This window comes from Vicugna pacos, chromosome 25 (genome assembly GCF_048564905.1).
Source record: "Vicugna pacos chromosome 25, VicPac4, whole genome shotgun sequence".
In the NCBI taxonomy this organism is placed as follows: Eukaryota; Metazoa; Chordata; class Mammalia; order Artiodactyla; family Camelidae; genus Vicugna; species Vicugna pacos.
Genome location: NC_133011.1, coordinates 5,439,136 through 5,458,196, shown reverse-complemented (window position 1 = coordinate 5,458,196; position 19,061 = coordinate 5,439,136). Strand labels below are relative to the sequence as shown.

The following is a 19,061-nucleotide window of genomic DNA, read 5'->3' as shown; positions in this document are numbered from 1 at the left end:
CTGGATACTCAAAGGGAATTTCAACTTTGCCCACATTTCTTCTGCTTTCTGATAAAGAATCATGGTTTTCGCATTTCTTTTACATTACTCACTTTTGGACTTTTTTCTTCCAATGCCCCCTAAATTGGTGAGATGTTTTGGGAGGAAGATTACTAATAATAATGGCATCCTTAGTACCTGCTTTTTTTTTTTCTTTTAAATAAAGGGGACATTCCCACAAGATGCTTTACCAATACATTAATGAGACATTTTCATTTTGTGAAATAGGGATGGGGGTGGAGCAAAGTCAGGTTTTAACAGGGAACATTTTCAGGGAATATCGGAAAGTCTGGAAGTCCTTTTCCTGTACAGCTCTTGTGATTTTAGAGTCTCAAATTTACCCTATGACAGTGCCCTTAACAGTTTGCCATTCCCAGAGATAACTATTTAATGTTGTTTCATTTCTTTCTAACTACAGTGTCATAAACGAGATACAAAAAGATTAAGCATGGCAATTACTGGCAGACAAAAGTCTCATGAAATCATGACACAATAATTTCATATTGCTAAAAAAATTGTAAAACAGCATTAAATCCTATGGTTGCAAAATCACTCCTGGCTCCGTAATTGTTGACCTGGTGACTAAGAAACCAGCAGCAGCCACCAAAGACAGATCCGAGTCTGAAGACGTCAGACTTTTGCAATGACACAGTCTATTTCAAAATATGTTCCATTGTTCCATGGTTGTTAATAGGTGTTACCCAAAAAGAGGTTTCAGTCAAAGAAGCTTGTGAAACAGTTGACTAAACAAAGTTCATCGGCCTCTCTGCTGAAGCATTTCTTAAAGTCTTCACTACACTAGTGCACAAAGGGAACCTCTAGGTGGGGGTTGCAATATACACTACTTGCCAACTTTGTTTGATCACAGGACCTTTACTTCCAGGAGCATCCCGCAGGACTAATGTTAAGCATAACGGAGTTTGGGCTTTAGACCACAAAAGTGAGGTGGATTTTAAAATGTGACTTTGAGATAGTCTACGTAGTGGACTTTCGTCAGTTGCCTTCCCAGCAACACTCTCCTCTTTCCCTTCCTCTAATCTCAGTTTCTGTTTTGGGATCCTGAGGATCTGGGGAGGCTGATTCCACCTTGAATCCAGGGATGAAACACATGACCTAGGCTCACCCTGGGAACCATGATTGGTTCAGAAGTGGGAGGTATCAGAACTAGCCCAATTTAAATTTTTTCTAGAAATGCTGATGGAAGAACTCTGTTGGCTTCTTCCCGCTGGATGTGAGAAAGCAAGCTATCCCAGGAAATTTAGGGTACCATCCTGGAAATGCAAGGAGAGCCAGCTTTACAAAGAAGGCAGAGCGCAAACAGCAAGAAACCGGTCTTCAGAGTTTTGCTTGGAGTTAGCCCTACCTCTGGACGTTTTGTACACAGGAGCAATCCAATAAATCCCCTTTACTGTTAAGCCAGTTGAGTTTGGTTTCCTATTATTTGTGACAAAATTCCTACTTACTGATAGAGTTGCCTACCATGGCAAGACATGTAAGGGGCTGCCGCCTCTTAAGAAAACAAATCTTTAACAGTAAAAAGACGGACTCCCTTTTCCCTCCAGGTGAGTTTCAGAGTCTCACTCTCCCTTGGGATCTGTGACTGTTCACTGCTGCCACGACACAGATGTTCCAAAAAGTCCGTTGTTCTCACTTTTGTGCTCCTATACAAGTGTAATCAAAACCTCCTGTTCCAATTTCATCAAATCAGCATTTCTAGAACCCCCTATGCATCAGGCAAAAAGGTCAAAGATGGGGCAGTTCTTGACTTTCAAGAAACTCAGTCTAAGGCAGTTTTCAAGTTTTCCAAATAATTTTACTTGAAATTACGGGAAATAAACATAGAAGTTGGAAGAGTTATAAACAGTCTACTTAACAAACAAGTTGCCACATGTAGCACAGCTCATCTTTTCCCATCCTGCCTGCCCTCTTGAGACATTTTCACTCTAGTTCCAAGGAGTTGGCCCAAAGTGGCCTGCCCAGGCCCTCACTTCCTGGCTGCTCCCTTTTCTCTCCAGGGGAGAAGCATCTTCATTTAATACCCAGAAGGAGCTGCCTAGGCTTCTTGGTTTTATTTACTAATTTTTTTAGATAAAATTAAAAAAAAATCAATTATTTTAAAGTGAACAATTCAGTGGCTTTTAGTACACATACCATGTTGTACAACCATAACGTGTTCAGCACCCCAGAACATCTTCATCACCCCCTGCCTAGTTCCAAAACATCTTCATCACTCCTTAAAAAGCCCTATACCCATTAAGCAGCCATTCCCCTTCACCCCCTTCCCTCGGTCCTTGGCAACCTGCTTTCTAACTCTGTGGATTTACCCCCTCTGGATAGTTACCATAATGGAATCAGATGCTGTCTTTTGTGTAAGGCTTCTTTCACTTAATATAATGCATTCAAGGTTCATTCATGGCATGGCATACAGTAGTACTTCATTCCTCTCTATGGGTATGTAAATACCACACTTGGCTCATCAGTACCCAACTGATGGACATTAGGATTGTTTCCACTTCTGAGCTATAGTAAATAGTGCTGCTATGATCAAGTGTTTGAGTCTCTGTTTTTCATTTCTTTGGATAAACAGCTAGGAGTGAAATTTCTGGGTCACATGGTAACTCAGTGTTTAACTTTTTGAGGAATCATCAAACTGTTTTCCACAGTAGATGCACCATTCTACATTCCTACCAACAACCTATAAAGGTTCTAATTACTCCACATCCTCATTGTATCTTACACTTTTTTTTATTAGAGCCACATTACTGAGTATGATGTGTTATTTCATTGTCTTTTTATTTGCATTTCCCTAAGAATCAGTGATGTTGAGTATTTTTTCATGTGCCTGCTGACCACTTACGTATCTCCAAAGATATGTCTTTGAAGTCTTTGGCTCACATTTTAACTGAACTGTTTTTCTTTTTGTTGTTGACCTGTGAAAGTTCTTTATATATTCTGGATAGTAGACCAATATCAGATATATGATTTACAACCCCCCACCCCATTCTGTACATTGCCCTTTCACTTTCTTGATGATGTCCTTTGGTTCTTAGGCATTTGACCCTTTACTCAGCAAAGCAACCTTAACTATCTTGGACTGCCCTCTTTGTTTCAAGCTTCTCCCTGAAAAACAGACTTCTTCCCTCAGTATCTGACATCAGAAATGACCTCCCCCTTCCTGGGAGACCTGCAAGAATGTAGCTTCATCCCTATAGTGTAACGCTGTCTTAATATAAGAAAGCACAAAAATCATAACATTCATAGAACAGGGAACTGCACACATTTGGTAACAGAGAGGTACTTTCCTTTTCTTACAGATATCCTCAGGGAATAGCCCTGGGGGTTGCAGGAAACTACTGATCTGGAATCCTACCATCTTAAAGCTAGAAATCTTGAAAGCTATGAGTCATGAGGTGATACTGTGGTAATGTTTCTAGTACTTTGTGAAGCGTTTAGATAAGTGAAGTTAGAGAAAGTTGGTCATTGTGGCCTCAGCCCTGCCTGAGATATATGCTGTGCCAGCTAATGGACAATGTTATTATATCTGTTAAGATGTTTCAGTCGCAAATAACAGAAAAACCAACTCAGAAGGACTTACACAGAAAGGACAACGTACTGTCTTCTATAACAAGTCTGGAAGAATAGGAGTACAAACGCTCATTAATTCAGGGACTTAACCGTGTCACCAGGAGCCCAGTTTCTATTTTTTTGCTCTGCTCCCCTCAAAGTATTGGGTAGTTTCCTCATGGTTGCAAGATGGTAACTGAAACTCCAGCAGCTTGAGGCGTCATTCCACATTAACAACTGGAGTTAGAAAAGGAACTCTTTTTATATGTATATAAATATATACATATATATATATAACTGAATCACTCTGCCATACAAAAGAAACTAATACAACATTGTAAATCAGCTATACTTCAATTTTTAAAAATGTTTTTTAAAAAAAGGAACTCTTTCATCCTTGGATCTCTCTTTTTCAAAATTGTGGCAAAATATACATAACATCAAGCTTACCATCTAGCCATTTTTAAGTGTAAGTTCAGTTGTATTAAGTACACCCATATTTTGTGCAACCATCATAATTACCATTCATCTCCAGAAGTCTTTTCATCTTGCAAAACTGAAACTGTACCATTAAACAGTAACTCCTCTTTGCCCCTTGCCCCAGTCCCTGGCAACCACCATTCTACTTTCTGTCTCTGTGAATATGACTGTTTTAGGTACCTCACGTAAGTAGAATCACACAATCTTTGTCCTTTTGTGATGGGCTTATTTCACTTAGTATAATGTCCTCGAGATTCATCCATGTTGTCAGAATGTCCTTCCTTTTTAAGGCTGAATGGTATTATTGTTTATCTATTCATCTATTAATGGACATTTAGGTTGCTTCTGCCTTTCGGCTATTGTAAATAATGCTGCTGTGAATATGAGTGTACAAATATATATTCGAGTCCAGGTTTTAATCTTTTTGGAAACGGAATTGCTGGATCATACAGTAATTCTATATTTGATGTTTTGAGGAACCACTACACTGTTTTCCACAGCACCTGCACCATTTTCCTTCCCACCACAATGGTTCGTTTTCTACATCCTTACCAACACTTTTTCTTTTCCGTCTTCTTTTTTTTAAAATACCAGTTATCCTAATGGGTGTGAAGGGACATCTCATTGTGATTTCAGTGTGTATTTCCCTAATTATTAATGATGTTGAGCATCTTTTCATGTGCTTATTGGCTATATCATTTTTTGGAAATGTCTATTCAAGTCCTTTGCCCGTTTTTTGTTTTTTTTTGTTTTGTTTTGTCTTTTGCTGTTGTTTGTTTTATGTATCTTTTTTAATTGAGGTATAGTTGCTGTACAATATTATGTAAGTTTCAGGTGTGCAACATAGTGATTTGCACTTTTTACGGGTTATGCTTCATTCTTTCATCAGAAAGGTTATAAGTTAAATTACCATCCAAATCCTTGCCATTTAAAAGACTGTAAAACATTAACCATGACTTCAGTTTGCAGGTTTAACAATTAAGAGCTTATAGTCACTTCCCTGCCAGCAGGTGGCAGTAGACAGTGTAACAGGGCCTTGGAGTCCAAAATGTCAAACTGAGATTTAAATTTTCAACATTTTTAAAATTTAAGTAATAACAATAATAAAATTTATTAGAACAGCTAAATGTATTAACCCATCATTTTGCCCCCTTTTATTTCTGTCATTATTACTGACATGAATTTTAAAGTCAAATAATCACTAAACATTGAGTTCCATGTACTTATTTTAAAATTTTTGTTTGTTTTGCTTGGGTGGGGGGAAGCAATTAAATTTATTTATTTACTTATTTAAATGGAGGTATAGGGGATTGAACTCAGGACCCTGTGCATGCCAAGCACACACTCTACCCCTGAGCTCTGCCCGCCCCCAACTTCCATGCACTTACGCCTAGTCTCAGAGACTATTATTTTAACAAATTTTTATAACTTCTTTGTTTTTAATGTCTCTCTTCATTCTTTCCCTTTCCATATTCACTGCCAACAATCCAAATCAGTCTTTTAACTCTTCGCATGAATTATTTTAATAATTTTCTTAATACTCTCTTTGCTTCTAGTCACCTTTTATTTCAATTAATTGTAAACATTTCACGAAGAGTAATCTTTCTGACATATCTTTTATATAATTTCATTCTCCTTTCAAAAAGTTCAATGCTCAACCTCAATTCCTCTGTTCACTCCCAGTTTACAAAACAAATTCCAATGTGGAATTCAAGGCAATCCTCCACTGGACCTCCACTGACCTCTTCCATCTTTAGCTCCTACATTCAGACTCACCTACTCACTGATCACACTGGTCTTTTCTGCCTTGGCTTAAATTGTTACCAACCAGGAACTCTCTCTCTTCCTCTCTGGCCTATTCTTCAGACACTACTTAGTTCAAATTCTATTTCTGTAAAGACGTAACTGACCATTCTCATTTATTCAACAAGTCATTCAACAAATACATAAAGAGTACTTATTGTGACCCTATACAATTAGGCAAGTAGTACCTTCCTTTCTTCCTTCAAGGGGCTTTGCAGTTTCTAAAAGGAAGTTATAATTACAATGCAGGAATAAGTGATGTAATATAGAGCCAGAGCATGAAGGAGTCCCTTGCTGGTGCTGCGTGTGGTTGTCAGAGAAATTTTCCCAAGTTCTGAAAAATGAATAGAGGTAGCTGGCAAAGAAGGGACAAGCACATTTCAAACAGATAAAAAAAGCATGATTTGAAACATGGATATACAAAAAAGCATTTATAATTGGAAGACCAAAATCAAAACCCAACAAAACACTCAAGCACTCTAAACACTTAAGCAGTTCTAAATGCTCACTCTCAAATTCTGTACTTAAGCTAGGAAATTGATTGGTCAGATCTGTGTTTTAAACGATCCCTCAGGCATAACTTATAACAGAAAAGAATCTGAAAAAGACTAGACATATACGTATAACTGAATCATTTTGCTGTATACTTGAAACTAACGTAACATTGTAAATCAACTATATGTCAATTAAAAAAAAGAATAATTTGAAGTGGGTATCATTTCTAAAAAGAGTCCCTCAGGCGTCATTCTGGAGCATGCACTGGAGTAGAGGGAGACCAGTCAGAAGGCTGTTGCAGTACAATGGACAATTTCTGCGGAAATCAGCTCATGGAGGATGGTAAGGATGGAGAAGAGGGGCCATGTGTGAATGTCTTTATGGAGGTGAGCTATCAGGACTGACTGGATGGGATGGGAATGACTGCAAAGTCTCTGGCTTAAGCAAATGAATGAAGAGTGGTGGGAGAAGTGGACAGTGGTCTAGGGATCCCCACTTTATGGGATGTGGGACCTGAAGATCACTGATACTGACTCTCCCAGGATCACACAGCTAATGAATGTCATAGCCCAGACTACATGCGGCTTATTCTCTGTTTGCTTCTCCAGATCCATTTTCCACCCTTCTCTGCCCTGCCCCATCACCTGGCTGGCCGTACATGGCGTCACCTGGACTTCTCTGCCCTCTGGCTTCTAACTGGGTTTGGCCCCAGGGAGACACAGAGAGATCACAGTGTGTGAGGAGAGAGGCTGAGGAATGCATTTCCCCTAGCTCTCTCCTGAAGCTAGGAAAAGCTGAAGTTTTATCAGAGGTTGAATTCCTCTGGACCAGTGTTTCTCAAACTATCAGTGGTGAATGATCTTTTTTTTAAATTAACACCCACAATTGGTCAATGACTTCAAAAAAAAATAACAAAAATTAATTACTAGAAAATTGAAATAAAACCCCCCCAAAGACATACAAAATATAACCCTCAGGTTTTATATTATTCTATTCGACAAATATAACTTAGTGTATTAAGTTACTATAGAAGTCTCTAAATGCTCACTGTCAATTTCTGTACTTCTCTGTTTGGATGGTAACAAGTAGTTTGTGGCCTGCCAGCCTCATGTTTACGCCTGCAGCTCTGATTTTCTGAGACGTCTTCTTTGCTTGCTTCCTCAGCCCTGGGGGATTAATTGCTTCTCAAGACTGCTAGTCCATGTCTTTGATCCATTTTGAGTTGATTTTTGTGTATGGTGTAAGGGAGTGTTCTAGCTTCATTGTTTTACATGCTGCTGTCCAGTTTTCCCAACACCATTTGCTGAAAAGACTGTCTTTATTCCATTGTATATTCTTGCCTCCTTTGTCGAAGATTAGTTGACCAAAAGTTTGTGGGTTCATTTCTGGGCTCTCTATTCTGTTCCATTGGTCTATATGTCTGTTTTTGTACCAGTACCAAGCTGTCTTGATGACTGTAGCTCTATAGTATTGTCTGAAGTCTGGGAGAGTTATTCCTCCAGCCTCTTTCTTTCTCTTCAGTAATGCTTTGGCAATTCTAGGTCTTTGATGGTTCCATATAAATTTTATTATGATTTGTTCTAGTTCTGTGAAATATGTCCTGGGTAATTTGATAGGGATTGCATTAAATCTGTAGATTGCCTTAGGCAGTGTGCCCATTTTAACAATATTGATTCTTCCACAAACAAACAAACAAACAAAAACAAAGTGTAAATACAGGACAGAAATAGACTCATAGACAGAGAATACAGACTTGTGGTTGCCAGGGGGGCGGAGGGTAGGAAGGGATAGGCTGGGATTTCAAAACTGTAGAATAGATAAACAAGATTATACTGTATAGCACAGGGAAATATACACAAAATGTTATGGTAGCTCACAGAGGAAAAAAATGTGACAATGAGTGTGTATATGTCCATGTATGACTGAAAAATTGTGCTGAACACTGGAATTTGACACAACATTGTAAAATGATTATAAATCAATATAAAAAGTTAAAAAAAAAAGACTGCTAGTCCATGAATGTGTTACCTTTGACTCTGCTCAACCTCTTAAACAGTTCCTTCATTAAACATTTTTTTAGCTTTATTGAGGCATAACACATTCAATAATCTGCATATATTTAAAGTGCACAATTTGCTGATTTTGATAATATACACTGTCAAACTATCACCATAATTAATAAAATGATCATATTCATTACCTCAAAAGTTTTCACTCAACATTCTTTGTTTATTTTTTTAATTTATTATTAAAGATCCTAGAATTAGCCTTTTGAATATGCCATCTCTTTCCTGCCAAAACCCTCAGCCCCACATCTCAAAAATTCATGTAATCTCTTTATACTATACTATACAGTTTTAAGAAGTCATCTTTCTAACATTTGTGTTTCATTTCTACAACTCTATTATTAATTTATTTAAAATCATGATCATATTTCACTTTGCCGCATTTATCTTGCTGAGCTCAGAAAATCACTTTTTAAGTAGTTATTCAAATTTAGAATTGTTTGATTGTAAGACATATAGACCCACTGAAGCTCTTTAAATACAAAGGGATAACAGTAAGAAAAATTAACCTCAAACAAGAGCAGTGACATGGCTGGCCCTCCCTCAGTGAACCTGCTGGACCCAAGGCAGCTGAAGGACCTCGGCCGAGCTAACCATCACACTCATTCTAGTCTAGACCTTTATCACTAAGTTGACTTGACTCCACTCCATGGATCTGCTTCCTTCTGTCCTACTACCAGCTGGGAGTTTCACTAGAGTCTCTCATTGTTTTGAGTCAGGCCACATATGTCAGTGGTTGCTGCCAACCGATGACTCCCCACATCCCAGCTTGTGCCTGGTGCTTGTACTTGACCAAGTTAGCTGGAGCTGGGGGCCCACATTATAGTCACTGCACAATCTCAGAAGACTTAAGGGGGAATTTCTGATGTGGGAACGTAGGTGGATAGAGAGAGAGAGAGGGAGAGGAACCTAATTAACAGCTGCTCATCGGTTAACATGAAGTTCTTACATAAAAACAAATTTTAGCCAATTCAGTTCATTCTACCAGCCATCTCCAAATCCACCTAGCCTTTGTACTTATGTTTTCATAATCCATAAGGCCGGTGTCACTAGCCCTTAAAAAAAGTACAGAAATAATTAAAGGTGCTAAGGTTCTGGTTCAAGATGACAACGTAGTAAGATCTTGAACGCACATCCTCCCACAAACACACCAAATCTAAACCTACACATGGAACAGATTCCTCTGAAAAAAATGTAAAGTTGTTAAGAGCAAGTTTAGAGTAAGCTACCATTGCTAGTAATTAAGTTCTAAAAAATTTAGAGAAGTTTCTTTTCTGTATACATCTCAGAGCCTCTAACATGCATGGTGAAGCTCTAAGAGGGAGCTGGGGTATATAGGGTTTCCCAAATTACTTTTTAAAATTTTTTTGGGGGGGGAGTAGTAATTAGGTTTGTTTGTTTGTTTATTTTGGTGGAGGTACTGGGGATTGAACCCAGGACCCAGTGCATTCTAAGCATGTACTCTACCACTGAGCTATACCCTTCCCCCCAAATTATTTTGATCACAGAGACCTGCTCCATGGTGCTTCTGGAGGGAACATGCTTTGAGAGATTTTGGATCTGCTGAATACAGTAGAGCAATCACACAAAAAGGGAGAAAGTGTCACATGTAAGGTTTATGGTCTACATAGCAGAACTGAACCAGAGTTTTGGCTGTTCGCCCATCTTTAAATTAGACAGGATCCCAGAGTGTGATGACTTTATGAGGCTGGAAGAAAGCTGGAAGATAGCTTTCTGAACTGGCACTAGTGGGTGTGCTTAGTGAGAGGCAGTTTGTGTAGATAATGATCTACAATCCATGGATTTCTCAAATCTTTAGGTAATCTCCAGACCACAGTCTGAAGAATGATGTGTAAGTTTCACAGCAAGCCCTTGGCAGCAGGAAATTATCATAATAAAGTGTCACAAGAAAGGGTGGCAGCTGTTACTTTTAATCAGTGCGCTCAAGGAGGGAAGAAAATGAAGGCCCTTTGTGTTCCTGCTGGTGGATGGATGTCATGCAGCTGGCAGTTTGCCAGACTCCCAAATTGGTCTTTCTTGATGTACTACTCTGTCTCTGGAGAGGCTGAAATGCTTGGCAGTTCATGCCGACCCTCCTCCTCCTCTGTGTACTGGTGTGCATGTCAGGCACCTTGGAAAAGAGCTCATCTGCTACCAGATAAATGCAACGTGGACTTATGGCTGCTTAGCTCTCTCCCATCATCTCTGCATTTTTTGTCAAGTTCCCTATGGCAAGCGTTCAGATTTGCATAAATTGCTTTTCACTATAGAGGCAATTCTTGTTTTTCTTCAAATGGCTCTTTTCACCGCAGGGTGGTGGAAATCAAAGAAGGAAAGACACTGGTAAAACAGCTATAGTTTACTACAGACTTTTTACAGAGCCTTGTCCCAGGGGAGTTTATAATCTGATAAGCAAAACAGACAAAAATGAAAGGAAAAGAATAGTACCATCCAAGCATCTGATACACAAAACATGCATAATATCTAGTTCTATATGTGATTTGAAATAGCTTAAAAAATCAATTTATTCAGCAAACATCTTTGACTGTTTAGTGTGCGCCAGCTACTGGGGACATATTAGTGAACAGGGTATAATCGCTACGCTGGCAGAAGCTCATAGACTAGAAGGGGATCCCTAACCTATGAATAAGGGCGAAAGCTGATTGGGTACTAGAGCTTAATCTGGTGTTGAATATACTCTGATGTACAAACGAGAAAATATCAAATATGAGAAGCTGGGGAGCCGTGTAGTGCAGGAAGTATGTATGTACCACATTTTGTTTATCCATTCATTCAGTGATGGGTATTTGGGTTGTTTCCACCTTTTGCCCATTGTCAATTGTGCTGCCATGAACATACATATACAAATATTTGAGCGCTCGTTTTCAATTCTTTTGGTATGTGCCTAGCAGTGGAATTGCTGAGTCATATGGTAATTCTATATTTAACTTTTTGAGGAATTGCCAAACTGCTTTCCACAGTGACTGCACCAGTTTACATTCCCAATGTACAAGGGTTCCAATTTCTCTACATTCTCACCAATTCTTATTTTTAGAAAACTCTAACCATCCTAATGGGTGTCAAGTGTCTCACTGTGGTTTTGAGCTGGCTCTCCCTGATGACTAAAGATGTTGAGCGTCTCTTCAAGTGTGTATTGGCCATTTGAACTTCTTTGGAGAAACGTCTATTCAAATTCTCTGCCCATTTTTTAACTGAGTGGTTTGTCTTTTTGTTTTTGAGCTGTAAGAGTTCGTTATATATTCTGAAGAATAGACCTTTATTAAACATATAATTTGCAAATATTTTCTCACATTTTACAGATTATCTTTTCACTCTCTTGACAGCGTCATTTGATGGACCAAAGTTTTTAATTTTGATTAAGTCCAATTTATTTTTTCTTTTGCTCGTGTTTTTGTGTCCTATCTAAGAATCCTTTGCCAAATTCCAGGTAACAGAGATTCACTGATATATTTCCTTCTAAGACTTTAATGGTTTTAACTCCATAATTATGTTTAGGTCCATGATTCATTTTGAGTTCATTTTTGTACATGGTATGAGGTAAGGGTGTAATTTCATTCTTTTGCATATAGACGTTATCCCAGCACCATTTATTGAAGAAATTATTCTTTCCCCATTGAATGGCCTTGCCATCCTTGTTGAAAATCAATTCACTTTACATGTAAAGGTTTATTACTGACTTAATTCTGTTCCATTGGTCTACTTGTTTATCCCTATGCCATTACCACAGTTTTAATTACTGTAGTTTTGTAGTAAGTTTTGAAATAAGGAAGTTAGTATCTTCCAAATTTGTTCTTTTTTTCAAGACTGTTTTTGCTATTTGGGGCCCCTTGTAATTCCATATGAATTTGAAGATCAGATTTTCATTTCTGGGGGAAGAAAAGGCTGTTATATACTTTTGATAGAGATTGCACTGAATTTGTAGACTGCTTTGGGTAATACTGTTATCTTAACAATATTAAGTCTTCCAATCCATGAATATGGAATATTTTTTCATTTATTTAAGACTTCTTTAATTTTTTTCAGCAATATTTTGTAGTTTTCAGTGTGCAAGCTATTTACCTCATTGTTTAAATTCATTCCTTAGGTATTTCGTTCTTTTCGGTGCTACTGTAACTGTATGTAGGTTTTTGAAAGCCATATCGAGGGTTCACATTCAAAACAGAAGAAAACATGTAAGCAAGGACACAGAGATGCAAAATACCTCTGGATTAAGGGAGTCATATCTAGATGGGAATTGCTGAATCATCAAATGGGGACAAGGCGAAAGACTGAGCAAGGAGAAGTGAATGTGGGGCCTTATGTACTGTGAGGGGTGATGCACAGGCAATCAAGGATTCTGGGCTCTCCCAGAAATCTGGTTAATACCTCTCTTTTCTTTGACCTCCTACATGTTTCTGCCCTCTCAGTCATAGCTGATGATTTCACTGAGACAACAGAAACCATCAAAATGGGAACTTCCTCATTTCCACATACTACTGTGCACCCATGGACTCCTTGTCCCTGGTTACCAGGGAGCAGGTGTTCTTTCTAGCAAAGGTTACGTTCTATGTGGCTACCAGGTATCACCCCTCCCACCTACTCAGTACTTTTCTGCCTCAGATATCCCTTGTTTCTCTTCATCATCAATGTTTCTCTCTCCATTGCTTCATACCATCAATCTATATGCTCTGTTATTCTCCACCCAAAAAATACTTTCTTGACTTCATGTTCCCCTCCAACAACAACCTCATTTCTTTGTTCTATGCAACAAAAGTTCTTGAAAGAGTTGCTTATACAAGTCTTTTTTTTCTCAATTCTTATTCATCTTTCAAAATTTTATATTTTTATTAGGTTATACATGTACATGGAAATAAATTCTATTTCTGTACCTTAGCCATCAAGTTGCCCTCCCTGGAGGCAACAACAATGATCAGTTTCTTGTATAATTATTTCAGAGATAGTCTATAAATTGAAATATATGAATGATATATATGTATAACACAAAGTGAAACCTAATGTAAGCTATGGACTTTAATTAATAATAAATCAATACCAGCTCATCAATTATAATAAATTTACCCTAATGCAAGATAATAATAATAGAGGAATCCTTGAGAGGAAAAAGGGAACTCTGTAACATTTACTCAATTTCCCCCAAAATTAAAATTGCTCTAAAAAGTAGCTTATTGTTACTTTTTTTAAAAAGCTACCTCACACTTCTTTGGTCACAAAGAAAATCAAAGATAAGAAAATCAGACCATATTAAAAAAATACTACTAATAAAAGCTCTATATGGTATATTAGTTACAGTTAAAGCAGAGCTTAGGGAAGAGTTGGTAGACATAAATATATATAGTAATAAATAAGAATATAAGTAACTTAAGCATTGCTAAAGAAATTAGAAAAAGAGCAGCATATAATCCTAGAGAGCAGAAAAAAGTAATTAGTAAATTCAAAAGCAGAAACTGAAGAATCAGAAAACAGAATGATAAAAGTAATAAATATGAATGTAAGAACTGGTTCTTTGATGAAAACAAATAGTAAAAGAGATAAACTGGTAGCTAATTGAGGAGACTGGATGACTAACAAAGTGGGTGGATGGGAGATTTAAATTAAAATTTGATTTATTACTAAATATTTCAGATATACCAAAAGGTACAAACAATAATGTAAGGCTCACCTGTGAAACGACTACCAACCTAAAAAGCAAAACATTATCAAAGAGTTTGAAGTCCATGGGCACTTTTCAATTACATCTCCCTCTGGTTCACCGCTATCTTGAAATTTTAGTGTTTATCATTCCAATAGTTTTCTCTTTAATTTTTGTAACATTTATGTGTTCCCAAAAATTAATGTTATATTCTATGTTTTGAACTACTTAAATGCTATTTCATAGTACATACACTTCAATTATGTGAAGAATGTGTTCGCTTAACTGTTTTTTAGATTGTCCGTTAGTAGACATAGCAACAGTTCTTTTCTACTTGCTTTATACTATTACATTTCATAAGTAGACCACAGTTTACTTATTACTTCTTATTAATGACAATTAAGTTTACAGATTATTTTAACTCTAAAGTGTTGCCATGGATATTCTTGTACCTGTCAGTATTTCTTTGGGTACATGTGCAAGAATTTTCCTAGAAGCAGGGTAGCACACGTAATTTTTACTAGATAATTTTTAAATGCTCTCCTAAGCTCTTGTGCCAATTTAGATTACTAGGTAGTTCCAACTGCTCCAATGTCCCTCAACGGGAGTCTTACATCACTCTACATTTTAATTGTTCATGGCATTTCACATTAAATTTTTTTTGAATTTTATTTAAATAAGTCCTCACAATAAGCCTGTGGGTGAGGTATGTTTATGATTGATAATTCACATTTTGCAGATGAGAAAACAAAAAAACCTCTTCGTTTTGCGACAGTTTCGTTTCTTTTTTTTTTTTTCTTTTTTAACAAAAAAGTCTTACTTTTCAACCTCGCTGATTGCACCTTTTTCTTGACAGCCCTGGAAAGGCTGCTTGTTGGAGGGTTCACTGGGCCGGACGTTCAGAGCTGGCAGCGCTCCCCATCCCTCCTCCGCCTCACCAAACCCTTCTGCGCGCTCCGTCGCCCGGAGGCTGCCGTGGCGCTGGAACGAGGTAGAACGACGCGGTTTGGACCTCTGGAGATCCCGTAGGCCACTCCTCTTCTCCCCCCGCCCCTCCCGGCGCTCAGAGGGCGCCCTCCGCCGCGCTGGAGAAGGCTGATCCGGCGACTTCCGGCAGCGCGACGCGTCGGGATAGGCCCAGATTTGCGGGGCCGGCGCTCTGGTCACAGGAAGTACCTCCGACTCTCCCTCTCTTGAGCCGCTGTCGCCGAGGTTGGAGGGCTGCCCCGGAAGTCCTCCCCCTGTCGCCCCCCCGCGGCAAACATGGCGGTGGACTCGGCGATGGAGCTGCTATTTTTAGACACTTTTAAACACCCGAGCGCTGAGGTAAGACTTCGCGACATGATTCCGACCCTGCTTGTAGACTTGGGGACCCTTACAAAAGGTCGTTAGGTGTGGCTCGACTTTTTCTTCTGTCGACTGCCACTGTAATTCCTCACACACACACACCCCCTCCCCCAAGCTTGGGTGTGGGCGCCGCGTCTGAAGGAGGCCGGCGGTAGCCCCCCCACTTCCCTGCTTACCTCAGGCCGCTTTCCCTTCTTTGGTTGAGTCGGCTGCTCTACGTGTTTTGCTCCCCTCGCAACCCTCCCCAGTCCGCTTTGGACCCTGAAACGGACCGTGGTTCTCAGGTTTACCGCGGGTGGTGTTTTGGAAGAGGTCTTGGATAGTTTGTGTTTGACAGTAGTGCTGGTGACTGAGCAGGTCACGCTGATTTCGTGGTTCCTAAATCCCTTCTCCTAGGTCCCTTTTCTAACGGGAGTTACGCTTCCAGATGTGACCCTCATTCAGTTTAGGACTGCGGCGTTCTCCAGTTCATCTCGAAACTTTAGTCTCTTGGAAAAATTTCATACTTTAGGACAAGAAATAACACGGAACGTTTTGCGTGGAGAATACTTGTGAAGAGAATTGAGAGACTGGTAGTCAAACTGTAAAGCACAATTGTGTTGTGGTTTTGAGGGGCGAGAGTGGAGTGTGTACAGTAGTCATTCTACATTAACTTGAGCACTCCGAATGTATGATTGGCTCTGGGATTTGTAAATTGGATAGCTGTTAGCGAAAGGTTCCCAAAAGTTGGCCAAAAACGAACCTTAATGGAGTCCATAAAGAAGTTTAAAGAAATCCCAGAGCTGTTTCTCTTTCAGTGTAAACTTAATCTAGAGAACTTTCTTTTTTTTTAATTGAGGTATATAGTCAGTTTACAACATTGTATTAGTTTCAGGTGTACAATATAGTGATTCACAATTTTTATAGATTATACTCCACTGAAAGATATTATAAAATATTGGCTATATTCCCCGTGCTGAACAGTATATCTCTGTATCTTATTTACTTTATACATACAGTAGTTTGTACCTCAAGAGAGAACTGTTTTTTCTTCAAGGATAGTGATGGTAGTGGGTAGCAGTTGTACTTTGGTACTTGATAAAGTAAGAAGTTTGACAGCTTTGGTCTTCTAATGATTTTAACGAATGGTTTATAGGTCTATAAAGATCAAACGTTTGGAAGCTTTAGCATATCTTACTAATAGTGAATTAATTTGTGGTCTCTCATTTTGTGTGGGTCAATTAGCTGTGTTTAATGACCGTACTTCTCTGACTGTAATTTCAGCTAGACTTTGGAAAACTCACAATGGATACAGGAGTTGAATAAGAACAAACCTGTCATGTGTACAGAAAGACAACAGTTGAAAAAGAAAGAAAAGCATATGATGAATTAGTTTAGTAGTATTCTAGTTTAGGAAAGTTAGCATTCATTTACTTACCATGTACTTACTAGTATTTCTTAATTCATTCTTAAGCAAACATTAAGAACCAGTACTAACTACCTTTTTCTGGCAATGATTGGGGAAGGCTTAGTAGAGGTCATATTTGAACTGGGTCTTGAAGAAGGAGTAGGAGTTTTTCGGAGGATATGGAATGTTGAGATGTTTGTTCTCAAGGAGTTTATAACTAAGTATTAGAGATAATTTTTAAAAAGGCTGTATGATTTCAGAGGAGGGACAGATTACTTTTTCATTTAGGAGTATCAGGGAAGACTTCATCAAAAGCAGTTGGTACATGAACTTGATCTTTGGTGGAAGAGGATATGTTCCACAATTATAGACAGTAAAGGAGGGCACTCTCCTGGAGTAGTCAGTCTGGAAGGGTATGCTGAATTAGTAGTGTGAAGTGGCACCTGATGGGCAGTTCCAAGCCTGATCACAGAGTTCCCTGAATGCTTAGTAAAGGAGCATGGCTTTATTATCTAAGAAATAAGTAGTTTTTGAGCAAGCAAATTATATGATTAGTAAAATACATTGGGTAGATTAGTACCTAATGTACTGATCAATGTATCAGTAATGCCTAAAATGGTTTAGAAAAATTAGAAGTGGAAAATTGAGAAGAAAAGGTGAGATATAATGAAAGCTTGAGTTAGCAGATGGGCACTAATTATTGTTAGCATTTATTGAATGCTTATTTTGTAATTATTGTTAGCATTTATTGAATGCCTATTTTGTGCAAGACTCAGTACTTTGGTAATTTAAATACATTATCTCTAATCCTTCCATCAGTTTTGAAAGATCATTATCCCCATTTGATAGAAGGAAACTGAGCATAAGAGGTTAGGTGATTTTCCTAAAGTGGCATAGCTGGATTAAGACATACAACACACATTTCTGGCTCTGAAGCTTTGCCATGCTGTGTCTCAGTGGGACTAAGGAGGAGGGAATAGGTATAAGATAGACACTGGTTATAGAATTGACAGGATGGCAACTGATTGTGTAAGAGTAGTTAAAAATGATAGAAGTCCATTTACAGAGACTAGAGAACTGGTGGGGCCATTATTAGTCATAAAGTCGAAGTGGGTTTGAAGTGAATTTGATGGAAACCAGATATTTTAGTTTTTGACTTGTTTAGTTGTATACCAGATAGATTTGCACAATAGGAAGTTGTGAATCTGTTTAACAATTATTTATGAAAAAAACTTTTGAAGGTGAGGTATAGCTCTAGGAGGGGCAATGCAAGTAGCAAAACAAAAATCTAAAACTTAGTGCCCTTGCTCTCAAAGGAATTTGTGATCTGGCAGGGAAGACAGGCATTTATTATTCTTGTTTCACAAAGGAAATACATAAAGGGGTTAAATATGTAAAGGGGTTTGGGTAGTGCTAAATGAATTACAAATTGTGTTGTGGTTTGTATGCCACTTTTTTTGAGAATAAAAATGTTATTTTAGTAAATTTTGATTTCATTATAGAAAAATTAGAAGATATAGAAAAACATAGGCTTTCGTAGTTCCACCTTTCTTAGTCCCATCTGTCATTAACAACTTTCTTTAATTTTTCCCAAATCCTCTAGTAGATACATATATGCTTAAGTGTATACACCCATCACCCATATTAAGGTACTGATAACTGTAATGTGGTTATGTAATGTGTTTTGTGGTTTCTTTTCTCACCTAACAATATGTTGTGCATCTTTATAAATGAAGAAATACACCTACACAGAATTTTAAAAGTACACTTCAAGGGGGAAGGGTATAGCTCAAGTGGTAGAGTGCATGCTTAGCGTGCATGAGGTCCTGGGTTCAATCCCCAGTACCTCTACTGAAAAACCAAATAAATAAACCTAATTACCTTCCCCCTGCAAAAAAAAAAAAAGTATGCTTCATTTTCAAACATTATCTTTTTTGACTAGATAATACATATATGAAGTACAAATTAAAAAATGTATACAATAAAAAGTAAATCGTTCTCTTAGCCCTGTCCCTAAGTCATCCTGTTTCCTTCCCAAGATATTCTGTATAATATTTTTATTTGTTGTGTAATATTTCTTTAAGTGGCAATGCTATTTATATATTAAATTCTCATACATTTAGGCTTCTGACTTTTTACAGTGATGTGATATTCTTGAAGCTAAATTATTTTATACATCTTTAATTAGTTCTTTATTACTTTCCAGAGTAGAATTGGTAGCTTAAAATAT

The 19,061-nt window shown here is 38.0% G+C and overlaps 1 protein-coding gene, 1 long non-coding RNA gene and 1 other non-coding gene across 4 annotated transcripts in view; 1 reads left to right on the top strand and 2 right to left on the bottom strand.

The window, feature by feature from the left end:
* The window catches only part of LOC140689235 (uncharacterized), a 44,535-nt gene extending 29,525 nt beyond the window's left edge, over positions 1 to 15,010 (bottom strand). Inside the window, exon 1 of the long non-coding RNA XR_012064117.1 lies at positions 14,918 to 15,010. This is a non-coding gene — a long non-coding RNA (uncharacterized lncRNA). The remainder of the gene's footprint in view (positions 1 to 14,917) is intronic.
* Positions 9,860 to 9,933, bottom strand: TRNAS-AGA (transfer RNA serine (anticodon AGA)). The gene has a single exon. It is a non-coding gene; the product is annotated as a tRNA-Ser (tRNA).
* Positions 15,011 to 15,220: 210 nt separating the features above from the next.
* VIRMA (vir like m6A methyltransferase associated) overlaps positions 15,221 to 19,061 on the top strand; it is a 55,177-nt gene continuing 51,336 nt past the window's right edge. For both annotated transcript variants that reach the window (XM_031691161.2, XM_006209684.4), the window contains exon 1: positions 15,221 to 15,423. In XM_031691161.2, the coding sequence (XP_031547021.1) occupies positions 15,361 to 15,423 (63 nt within the window). In that variant the 5' untranslated portion in view covers positions 15,221 to 15,360. The remainder of the gene's footprint in view (positions 15,424 to 19,061) is intronic.